Source organism: Danio rerio, chromosome 7 (assembly GCF_052040795.2).
Source record: "Danio rerio strain M-AB ecotype USA chromosome 7, GRCz13ab, whole genome shotgun sequence".
NCBI classification, from domain to species: domain Eukaryota; kingdom Metazoa; phylum Chordata; class Actinopteri; order Cypriniformes; family Danionidae; genus Danio; species Danio rerio.
Genome location: NC_141027.1, coordinates 16210711 through 16223053, shown reverse-complemented (window position 1 = coordinate 16223053; position 12343 = coordinate 16210711). Strand labels below are relative to the sequence as shown.

The following is a 12343-nucleotide window of genomic DNA, read 5'->3' as shown; positions in this document are numbered from 1 at the left end:
GCCTTAATCGGTTGCCATATGGTTGACCGGAATCGGGCCAGTGCTTTACAGCCGCATCACAACCGCATGTGCGCGAGCGAGCTGCGGGCCTCGCCGATGCCGAGTCGGAGCCGGAGGCGCCGGAGGGCAGCCGAGCTCGGGCCGATTACTGCCTGCTATCTGGGAAGTAGCCTATTAATTCTATGTTATTTTACCCTGATAAAATCAATTGTTAAGCAGTAAACTCCGACCTACAGTATCTGATAGACCACAATTTTTTTTTTTTATGTGGGCTTTAGAAGCTTTCTATCTATGTTGTTAGCTAAGATGTGCGACTGCGAATGTTCAGTCGGAAGTTTGATACCGCGGCTTCACGATCGGCTACATATGATTCCTACTGCGCATGTCCAGACTTCTTTGGCATTTTTTAATTTTTTTTTTTTTTTTTTTTTACAAAAGTCAGTTTTGGGGTGTATAGATGTTTTAATGAGACATTTGTAAAACGAAAAGGAATAAGTTATCGCTTTGGCCTGTTTAGCAGAGGAACAAACAATAAGCCTTGAGAAATTATTGGAACGCATATTATGCAGACGCTAACGTTATATATTTAATTATATTAGATATTAAGTTAATTTATAGGTTATACTTTAAACTTAAAGTACGAAAATATTTTGAAAAAGTCAATTTAATAAATGATTTGCCAGATTTTTTGTTGCATTTACACAGTTTTGACCAGCAGGTGTCGCTAACGTTATATGCTTTTTCAAACGCTTCCGTATTAGCTTCCATCACTAGCATGTGTTCAGGTGGGCAGAATCACGGCAGGACATAATATATGAAATAGTACAGTTGGGAAATAATATCATTAAATCAGGAGTTATCATTTCATTATTGTGGGTACCAGCGCACATAGGGGTTAGTGGAAATGAGATGGCAGACAAGTTGGCTAAACAAGCAGCACAGCAAACTATGATAGACATGGACATCAAATACAGCAAGTCAGAAATCAAAAGTATAGTTAAAACCAAAATATTAGGAAAATGGCAACATATATGGAATAATGGGAGTACAGGACGTCAATATTACACCATACAGAACATAGTTGGGAAAGGTAGGGAAACAAGGAAAAACAAAAAGGAAGAAGACAAGTTCTCAAGAATGAGATTTAATCACTCAATAGCACACTACATATGATCAACAAACATGCAGATGGGATGTGTGAATGTAACAACCAGGAAACTGTAGAACATGTATTAATGCACTGCCCAATATATCAGACAGAAAGAAATATATTATTCACACAGTTACAGGAAAAACAAGTGGAACCTAACATAAAGAACATACTAAAGTTGAGCACGGGTGGTGTATGTTTTAGATATGTTTATAACTATTTGAAAGACACAGGGTTGATTAATAGAATTTAGTATTTAGATGAATAGTTATCTATATCATATAGAGGTATTATAGAGAAAGAAATATCAAAGTTTGGGACATTTAGTAATTTATATGTATAGGAAAAAGAATTAAAATTATTATTTTATTTGTTTTTGGTTTTTTTTTATTTTTTTTATTTTTTTTTATGGTTGGGCTTTGTTTAACTATAAAACATGGTTTAGTTAACTCCGGATCCACACTCCAATCCAGATGGTGGCGGTAATGCACCAAAAGCTGGTTGCCAACCGCCATAAAACACACAAGAAGAAGAAGAAGAAGAAGTGTTCAGGTGGATTTCGTCAGTTTCAAGTTTGTTTTTGTCTCCCTTTCCACTAAGCAAAATCCTTCTCGTTTTCGAATTTCTATGCCTTGTCGGTAGGTTTTTCCACGCTCACGAGAAAACGTAAGTATTTTACATATTGATGGAAAAGTGGCTCATTCAGTTTGGTTTGAGCAAAACGTGCTAATGTCATTATCACTATAAAGTGACTTCGATGTCGTAACTTACATGATTGAATCAGTCCTATGAACAAAAATGAAATTCTGATGTTTTAATTTACTTAGTTAAACTTTTACACACATGCAGGTAGAATTATAAGTGTTTTGAAATATGTTTTTGTCAATTTTTGCCTTGTTCTTTCATTAAATGGATGTGATTTTTGCTATAACACACACACACACACACACACACACACACACACACACACACACACCCACACACACACACAGTTTAGCCAAATCAGTGTGTAAAAAGTAGGTAAATTAGATCAAATTAAAAAAGATTTTAAATATTCTCATTGTCTTTAACAAGTTATTTGATAAAATAAGTCATTTTCATCTCTTTTCTTTTGTTTTCATAATATTGTTAATCAATTTGCACGTGTCCTTGAAATTGCTGTCCACCCTGCCATGTTGTGGCAAATGCCCCTTTAAGAAACCCTCTAATGTCTTGAGAGGAAGTTAAAACATCTGATGTGCACACATTATCTACGCTTGTGTTTCCTATTTTTCCTCATATTGTGTTTTAAACTGTATGTTGTCAAGTTTAACATGCCCACTCTGTCATAGTAAAATAATAATTCATATATGTTAAAAAATAGAAAGATATAGGTTATACAAAGGGCTTGAATAGGGCAATACTTTAACAGCTGCAGGTATAATATGTGTTAAATAAATGCTATCTTTAGCCAGAAATGTCCTCCCTGTCATTTTCCACCGTCATAAATCCTTCCTTGACAGGGTGGACATATGCATTGTCATTGACACTGTATTTATTTATTTAATATTTTAATGTTAATTAGTAAATGTTTTATGTTACAACACTTATACACACATGCTACACCAGTAGATGCAATACATGAGTGGACATTACAAAGCTTTTGGCAATATCTGTCTCCGTCTATATAAAGAATATCCTTTTAAAGTTCTTATAATGGAGCTCATTGACTGTTTGAAATAAAAATACATGCTAATGTCCACCCTGTCATCTTGTTTTCCACCATCATGTTCAACTTATATGAAAATAAGCAAAGTATTTATAAAAATCTTGTGTGAGCTTAATTATCCAATAAGGGCTAGTTATTATTGTTTGAAAGTTTAACAAAATACTTTAGATGTTGGGTTTTATTTAGAAAAGAACGTGCAACTATTGCATATTTATTGGGAAATAAATGTTTTGTCCATCATTTCATTATACTTTTTCCATAATCTAAAAAGTTGGGTTGGTAAAGGGATACTTTACCTTTCTGAAAATATACATTTTATTATCACAATGCACTGGAAATATACTTGTACTACTTTGAAATTGTCCATGACCGGGTTGACACAATTTGAGGTTTGTTCACTGTTTGTCTGCTTGCAGATTATTTGTAAAAACTGCAGGAGCTTGAAAAAAATTATTTTTTTACAGCCTAAGCTCTAATTAATACAACAAATATGTGGTTAAATTAAAAATCTTAAACTTTAAAAAAAGTTTGGGTTTGGAGATAAATTTGTGGGTTAGATAAAACTCTTATATTCTTCCCCTTTGGCATCTGTGAAAACAAATGGTATAAATTCTGAATATTCACTTTATCGTGGGACAAGACAGGGCTGTCCCCTGTCCCCACTTTTATTCACCATAGCTATAGAACCCCTTGCAATAGCTTTTTGTTCCAGCCACAACATAACTGGTATTTTTAGATCAAATAAAGAGCAAAAAATCTCTCTCTACGCAGACGATGATGTTCTGTATATTGCAAACCCGGAAACCAGTTTTCCCTATATTTTGGATATTTTGAAACAGTTCAGTAGCATCTCAGGCTATACATTAAATTTAAATAAGAGCGAGCTGTTCCCAATTAATTCAGCTGCAAGAGCTCTTCCGTTATTAGCGTTCCCATTTAAGCTAGCCTTACATCAGTTTCGTTACTTGGTAATAACAGTAACGAGGAAATATGTAGATCTTTTTAAGCATAATTTTATTCCAATTCTAGATCAAACGAAGCAAGATCTAGCTAGGTGGATGACTCTTCCACTATCGCTTGTAGGCAGAATTAATACCATAAAAATGAATATTTTGCCTAAATATATTTTCTCATTTCAAAACCTTCCAGTGTTTATACCCAAATCTTTTTTTAAGACTATAGATCAAATATTTTCAGAATTTATTTGGAATGGAGGCCTAGCAAAGATTCAGAAATTATTTCTCCAGCAACCTAAAAAATTAGGTGGATTGCTTTTTCCAATGTCTTATTTTATTACTGGGCAGCAAACATTCATAGCATCTTATATTGGAGCCAGTCCCATTACGGTCTTTGCCAATGGGTTCCACCATGGGTTGTAATGGAATGTGACTCTTGTAGCAGAGTTTGCTTACATTCCTTGTTATGCTCATCATTGTCTATTAAATATTCTTGTTTTTCTTCTAACCCCCTAGTCTTACATTGTCTAAGAATTTGGAAACAATTTAGAAAGCATTTCGGTTTTCAGGCATTGTCGTGTTTGACTCCTATATATAAAAATCCTTCTTTTTTTGCCTTCTATATCAGATGGAGCATCTGCATTATGGTTTAGAAAAGGTATTGTAAATATGAATGATCTCTTTCACGAGAACACTTTTGTAACCTTTTCATATCTTTTAGAAAAATTCAAGCTACCAAACACTCACTTCTTTAGGTATTTGCAGAATCGTGAATTTATAAGAAATACATTTTCTCACTTCCCCCATACACCTCTTAAACAACAGATTGATCAGATCTTGGAAATAAAAATCTCCAAGGGTGCTATCTCCAACATACATAAAACAAATTTCTCATTCAATATAATGTCAGATTCTTCATCCTTGTCTAAAATTAAACTAGACTTGCAATCAGATGTCAACCATGTTTTTTCAGACGATAAATGGTCAAAAGTTCTTCGTCGTGTACATACTACTTCTATCTGTGCTTGCCATTCACTGATACAATTTAAACTATTACATACAGTAGTTTAACTTTTGTCCAATAAATTCTATCTAAAATAAACCCAGAAATCGATCCCATTTGTGACAGATGCCGCAAGCTCCAGCGACCCTCTACCATACCTTTTGGCTTTGTCCAGAGTTAATTTTTTTTTGGACATTAATCTTTAAATCAATATCTGATATTTTTCTTCTAAAAATTGAAACGTGTCCTTTAGTGGCACTGTTTAGACTCAATCCTACAAATGTATTGTTATCATCTTTGCAGTCAAATGTGTTAGCCTTTTGCTTAATAATTGCTAAAAGAATTATCCTATTAAACTGGAAAAAGCATTCTCCGTTAAACTACTTTAATTGGATGTATGACCTGTTACAGTTCATTCAAATAGAAAAAAATTAGATATTCAATTAATAGCAAAACAGAGGATTTCTATACAGCTTGGCAACCTTTTCTGTTGTATTTTAAAAAATAGCTTTATATATCCCATATTGCATATTTAACCCTGTCTATATCTGTCTTTTTTTTTCTTTTTCCCCCTCCTGCTTTTGAATGATACAAACTTATCGAAGAGTGTATTAAGAAAAGAAATTGTGTGATATTTTACGTTTAACGGTAATGGCCTACTTGTGTGTCATTTGTTAATGTATTATTATTATTATTATGTTTTTTTTTCCCTTTTGGTTTGTCTCTTCCTTTTTGTTGTTGTTGTTGTTTACTTTATTTCAATCTCAATATGACTCAGAGTAAGAACTGTGTTTAATTAACACTCAGTATTTTATATACTCTGTGAAAATATCTTGTTGTGGTTTTTCCTTCCCTTACTTGTAATACCTCTCTGATTGAGAATTGTCAATAAAAAGAGTTAAACTAAAAATCTTAAACTTTGTTTTGAAAATTCTGAAGTCTCAAAGCCGCTTTGTAGTGATGATGACCCATGAATGAGATTGTAAATTCATACGAATTAGCCACTAATTTTATGAAAAAGATCTGAATTGCAGTGAGATTACGTTGCCATTTCCCAGTATTCGATTACTTTGACCTAATTTGAGGGTAAGAAAACTGGGGGTAGATTCATAACGTGAAATAAAATGTTACGTTTCTTTTTTTTTCTTATAGGCTTGAAGAGAATAAAAGGATGGCAGAATCTTTACCATCATCATCATCAAAGCTAAAACGGACAAGGAGACAGAGTATTGATCAGATGTGCCATAGTAAGTAATAAGAGCTAGAGAAAGAAAACGAAGCAAATAGCTCTTATTGTTAATATTCAATTTTATTACTGAGCATTTAACTTTGGTAACAAAATTCTCTTATTTTAATTATTATTCCATGCAATCTATTTACATGTTGTCCAATAGCACTTTTTCCAGCTTGATCAGTTCCTAAAATCATTTTTACATGCTTGATGGTGGCATTTACCCTTTTAATGCCACATACAAGTGATCGAGTATTTGATATTTGCTCTGTTTTACCCAAAGTCTTATACATTTGACATTATTTGACCTGCAAATAATACATTTTCATGATTTATCATCTTTTCAGCTCTGTCATCCTCCCAGGGTCCTCTGTTTGAGGAGCTTCAGTGTTCAGTGTGTCTGGATGTGTTCACTGATCCAGTCAGCACTCCATGTGGACACAACTTCTGTAAAAGCTGCCTAAACGAGTGCTGGGACAAGAGTCAGAATTGCAACTGTCCAATCTGTAGTGAAACATTCAGTAAAAGACCCAAACTCAAAATCAACACAACACTTAGACAAGTAGTGCAGCTCTTTAAGGAAAGGTTGAGTAAATCGGAAGTCCAGCAGATGATCCAGGACCGAATCAAGAAGATTCAAGACATCAAACACTCAGCAGAACTCAGAAAAGTGAGTTGAAGCTATTCAATGTTTCTTAAATAATAATTTTATTTAATCCTGTAAAGCAGGGGTCACCAATCTTGTTCCTGGAGGGCCGGTGTCCCTGCAGGGTTTAGCTCCAACTTGCCTCAACACACCAGCCTGAGTGTTTCAAGTATACCTAGTAAGACCTTGATTAGCTTGTCAGGTGTGTTTGATTAGGGTTGGAGCTAAAATCTGCTGGACACCGGCCCTCCAGGAACAAGTTCGGTGACCCCTGCTGTAAAGGATACTTAATGATGAGAAATTAACTGTATATTTTAGAAAAGCACAGAGCGAGAGAAAGCATCCACTGTTGGGCTCTTCAGTGATCTGCTGCGCTCCATTGAGATATGTCAGGCCGAGCTGCTGGAGATGATAAAGGAGAAGCAGAAAGCAGCAGAGAAACAGGATGAAGAGCTGATTCAAGAGCTGCAGCAGGAAATCAATGAGCTGAAGATGAGTAATTCTGAGCTGGATCATCTCTCAAGCACTGAGGATAACCTTCAGCACCTAGAGGTCAGTGTGTTTCTATCTGCTTACATCACAGGACAACACTCACACTCCTGCTGAGGAATTTCTCCTCTCCTCCTGTTGTAGATTAACCCATCCATAGGCAGCCCTCCACACAGCAGGAACGGGCCTGAGATCAGTGTGGAGACTCTGAGGAGAGCTCTGACTCAACTGCAGGAAACTCTGGACCAGAAACTCAGTCAAACTGGTAGTCAATATTAAATGCAGCACAGAGAGCTTCTATTGACAGCATTAGTGTTTTTGTAAGGAAATCGATTATCTGTGTTCCTTCATTTTTGAGTCACACTTGATATGTTTGCGGTCAAATGTAACTAATAAAAATTAGGTGAATAAGGAAAAACTTTTGATTTTTGTAAGTCTGCACTAAGGCGCAATCATATTTCTACCCCTCCTTACTCTTACCCCTCGTTTAGTGCATTTACATGATGGGGTAGGAGTGTCCCAATTCTCTTTAGCTTAAGGGTGTAAAACTAAGGGAAGGCCTAGATTCAGAGATTTGTCAGGACTACACTCGAAAGCAAGGGGTACAAAAATTTCCCAGAATACACCAGCTACAACGGCAGCATGGCTACACATGGATTATTATTATGGTGTGCTAATTCACATTATTTAGAATTTTTGCAACAAACAAGCATATGTTTTAATACATTCATAACGGCGTTCATGTTTTACCATCATGCTTTAAAAAAAAACGCTAAAAAAAAAACGCTAAATGTCTATACTCCATAATCATAACTCCTGTACAGCAGTCTCACAACATTCTGTCACTCGATAACATTCGAATACCCTGTCAGAAAAGTATAGTGGCTGGGAATGTGCTTTTTACAGTGTGTGCTATAATGTTAATGTTGTTTTTGTGTGTTTACATGATGAATATAGCCACGGTGTAAATGCACAGTACAGTTATGAGCTTATTGCCACATTATATCCTTATGAAAACATGATTTCGTTGCCTTCAGTGATTTTCTGAAGGTGAATTCCAAAAAAAAATGCAACTGGAATAACTACAGCAGTCACCATCGTCAATCTCATATGAAGGAAGAGCTTGCAATGACATATAGTGATGTGTACAGGTGCTGCAGTGCTGTCCCAATTCTCATGGTAAATTTTGAAGCCCTTCCCCTTCAAACTCTGTTTCAAGGATCAAGGGGAAGGGGCAGGGGTAAAAAAAAAAAAATAGAAATAGGATAGGGCCTTAGTTAGTCATCCTATTTTCATTTTTTTATTTATTTTTTTTTATTTATTTAAAACAGGATTTTTTTTGTTCAGGTCTAAACAAAGACGCCCAAAGGGATGAAGCAAACATTGAATGTAAGCAACTCCAGCACTGTTGTTGATCAATCAGTGTGCAACAGTAGCTACAGTATGGTATCCTCCAAAGATGCAAATTAATGTATGTGCAAAAACGAAATATCGCATAAAGGATGTGCGAATAAAGCAGCGTTTCTATCCAGTGAGTCAAAGAAAACAAAATCGTCACTTGCTCATATGCTGGTGCTGACCTACAATAAAATCGAATGTACTGCGTTAGGAAAAGCTGCGTCAATCTTTTCTTCATTTAATAAATGACTTGTGCCTTTAGAAGACAATGCCAACACGTACTGAACATGTGGGGGCAGTTGAAGGCATGAGACATGGAGCACAGACACTCTTAACAGTTCTGGAGCCAATTGATAATATAATAACACAAACATTGAAATTATTTAGGCGTTTTAGAATGACCAAAACATTATTTCAGATGTTTTACAATGCGGTCAGATTGTTGGTTTGTGCATTTTCACACATTCTGATCATCATATGATCTCTTATAACAATCACTTGACTTTTTTTAAATGCACATACTGGAATTTGTTCAGTTTCCAACATAGTTAATGCTCATCTTTTCTTATCGAATAAAAAGTTTATCCTACTCAGTTATGCGCATATGTTTTTTATGCTCATTTTCAAAATGTATGCACATCTTTGCGTTACCATTAACTGTTTTTTATGTGCATATCCAAAATTGTTAAAAAAAATAGGGGGATGGAAACATAACTAGTCTCATTTCGTAAACAGTGAATCTTAATTTCCGATATTTTTAAATTTTTTATGTGTCAAATTTAAACTTTGAATGAATCGTTTGCTGTGATTTTTAAATGTAGCACAAAAATGAATCTGAAATCGCAAAACTGAGGTACGTTAATGATAACTCGTACCACTTTGGTGTTGAAAAGTTGATGACATTTTTTTTCTTAAATATGGCACACAAGACGATTTTCTAATAATTCAGTGGACCAGACTATACAGCAATTTGTACACCTAAAGCCATTGTTCAGATGCATTTCAATATATATTTTTTTATGTTTTGTCCTCAAACTGCTGCTGGATGTAGAACTAGTTCATTACAAATCTTACCCAAAGCATTTTGATTTTAGTTCTTAGTAGTTTGTTCTGTAGGCTGTGAAATAACTGAAATCATTCGACATAGTGAAAAGGAACTTTACTCTAGTCCTGGGTTGTCACGATCCTGAAATTCGGTACGAATCAATACTAAAATTTTTAAAAACCTCCATTTCCTGCGAAAATTTGTGTGCTGTTGATTGTAATCTTGACATTGTGTTCACTGAAATGTGAATGGGAGGCTGACAATGGAGGTTCGGATCCAAATGTAGGGTTTATTATAAGAATGGTCAGGCAAGCAATGATCAACAGGGCCAAACAGGCATATGCAGGCAAATCCAGAAGAGTGGTCAAATAACAGGCGGATAGTCAAAAGGAAGGCAGCAGACAGGAATAAACAAACAAACAAGACGAGCGTCAAAAAACATAGCAAAGCACGGCAAAGGAAAACGTGTCGTAATCTCAAAGAAACAGAGTAACAAAACTCAGCACTGATGTGTGCGTGTGGTGTATAAATAGTCCTCGTAATCAGTTTATGAGCAGCTCCAAGCCGTGAATGTGTGTAATCTACCGAATGAGGAACAGGTGCGTATGAACGGTGCATGACTTGATATGTAGTTTGTGTAATGGCGAATTGGTAGTCCATTAGAGATTTGTGTGTTTACCAGCAATCTACTAGGATTGGATTGCTGTTGATTGTGGCATTCGCATGCTCAACAGAAATGATTGTGATTGGCCGTGAAGGTCATCATTTCACAAAACTCACTGTTGTTTACTGAGTGTAACCAGATACCGGGACACTGGAGCGTTTTAAAGTCACATCGATCAGCTGGTTTGTCTATAAGCTGACATATGAGCGATCCGCCAATGAATCGCGGCTTTAAAACGATCCAGTGTCTCTGAATCTGTGGTTACACTCAGAAAAAAGCGGTGACTTCGGTGAATTGATGACCGTAATGGCCAATCACAGTCGTTTCTGTTGAGCACATGAACACAATGGCAAATCAGCACTGTTTAAGAACCTGTTTAACAGTGCTGAAATGTTCGTGGAAGATGGACTGTTTTAAAATTTTAGTATCGATTAATACCGAATTCCAGTATTGTTACAAACCTACTCTGGCCAAAACCTTCCTGGAAATACTTATCTGAAAATAATTGCACACTTACAGTAAGAATGTTCATCAGCCAATCAGATTCAAGCATTAAACAGCCCCATGGTGTAACCATATTTATTTAGCATTGTTTAGTACCAGAGCACAGTAGTACAAAACATCAGAGGAACCGCTCTAGTTCATGACTGTTAAGATCTCGTCCTCATCTATTATTCTTTTTCCTTAGTGTTAAAGAGGATGCAGCGGTATGCAGGTACAGTGTCGGATCTACACAGGAATATATTTAATCTATGCTCACCCATACTAAACACTTTATTAATACAAACATGAATTCGTATTCTCTTCTCTCTCTCAGTGGAAGTGACTATGGATCCCGATACAGCTCATCCAGAACTCCTCCTGTCTGATGACAGGAAACAAGTGAGAGTTCAAGACGTTGAACATGAGCTCCCAGATATCCCAGAGAGGTTTGATTATTGTCCTGATGTCCTGGCAAAGGAGGGATTCTCTGCGGGGAGATTTTACTTCGAGGTTCAGGTGAAGGGAAAGACTGACTGGGTTGTTGGAGTGGCCAGAGAATCGATTAACAGGAAGGGAGAAATCACAGTAAATCCTCAAAATGGATTCTGGGCTGTGGGTCTGAGGAATGAGACTGAATATAAAGCCTGTACTGGTCCAGCTGTCTCCCTCTCTCTGAGAGTGAAACCGCAGAAGGTTGGTGTGTTTGTGGATTATGAGGAGGGTTTGGTCTCCTTCTATGATGTGGAGTCAAGATCTCACATCTACTCTTTCATTGGACAGTCTTTCACTGAGAAAGTCTATCCTTTCTTCAGCCCTGAGGTTATTGAGGGAGGTCAAAACCCCCCGCTGATCATCTCACCAGTTATTTACAATGATTTAATGAATCCCAAAAGTTAAAAGAAACTCCAAAAATATGAGTAGTGGTGTTTTTTCCCACTTGTAATTTTCTAGTTATCAATACACAGATTAGACATGCTTCACACACGTGTAATAGTTTATCATTTGTCTATTTGATGACCAGTCTAGTTTTGGGATAATTTAGACCTGTGTTTCTCAACCATGCTCCTGGAGGACCATCAGCTCTGCACATTTTCCATGTCTCCTTTACCAAACACTCCTGATTCTGATCATCGGCTCATTAGCAGAGACTGAAAGAGCTGTATTGGGTGTGATAGACAAAGACATCCAAAACATGCAGTGTTGGTGGTCCTCCAGGAACATGGTTGAGAAACACCGATTTAGACAACTACTAGATTGTCTTTGACAGCTTAAATTTAGCTTTATATCAGCCAAGTTGTCTGTTTAGATGTCTATTAGACTTATTTTAAACAAACAAAAATATGTTTTGAGGACAAAAGAAAGCTTTTTGACTTCCAAGTACCCTGTTGTAATTCTTTTGTCATTTAGGTCTGATGGTCTGTTTAATATCCCACAAGTTTGAGATTACAATACGTTTTCTAACATCATAAGGAATCTTTACTAATGATGTTGTTGAGTTATATTGTTATAAAATAAAAGTAACACAAACCCTCAAAAATATGACAGATTATTTTCATTTTTTACACTTTAA

The 12343-nt window shown here is 36.0% G+C and overlaps 1 protein-coding gene and 1 long non-coding RNA gene across 10 annotated transcripts in view; both read left to right on the top strand.

The window, feature by feature from the left end:
• The window catches only part of LOC147843062 (uncharacterized), an 812539-nt gene that overhangs the window by 233379 nt on the left and 566817 nt on the right, over positions 1–12343 (top strand). The gene's annotated exons all lie outside the window — the stretch shown is intronic.
• btr04 (bloodthirsty-related gene family, member 4) lies at positions 1695–12310 on the top strand. Of its 9 annotated transcripts, none has more exons than XR_015495435.1 (8): positions 1695–1816; positions 5970–6064; positions 6396–6718; positions 7013–7246; positions 7328–7448; positions 10979–11005; positions 11108–11819; positions 11989–12310. XR_015495435.1 is itself a non-coding variant. In XM_087260746.1 (8 exons), the coding sequence occupies exons 2-7, from the start codon at positions 5989–5991 to the stop codon at positions 11668–11670; spliced, it is 1344 nt and encodes a 447-aa protein (XP_087116872.1). In that variant the 5' UTR covers positions 1695–1816; positions 5970–5988; the 3' UTR covers positions 11671–11690; positions 11989–12310. The 9 variants fall into 9 exon arrangements, 4 of the variants coding, with proteins under 4 accessions (XP_087116872.1, XP_087116874.1, XP_087116871.1 ...); XR_015495434.1 differs by having other exon boundaries at positions 11972–12310; XR_015495433.1 differs by having other exon boundaries at positions 11108–11834.

Excerpts from the sequence above, each read along its gene's own strand:
- btr04 (XM_087260746.1), top strand. The coding sequence starts at position 5,989 with ATGGCAGAATCTTTACCATCATCATCATCAAAGCTAAAACGGACAAGG. Across the intron at positions 7,247-7,327 it reads ATAACCTTCAGCACCTAGAG|ATTAACCCATCCATAGGCAG; the intron begins GTCAGTGTGTTT and ends CTCCTGTTGTAG. Across the intron at positions 11,006-11,107 it reads GAGGATGCAGCGGTATGCAG|TGGAAGTGACTATGGATCCC; the intron begins GTACAGTGTCGG and ends TCTCTCTCTCAG.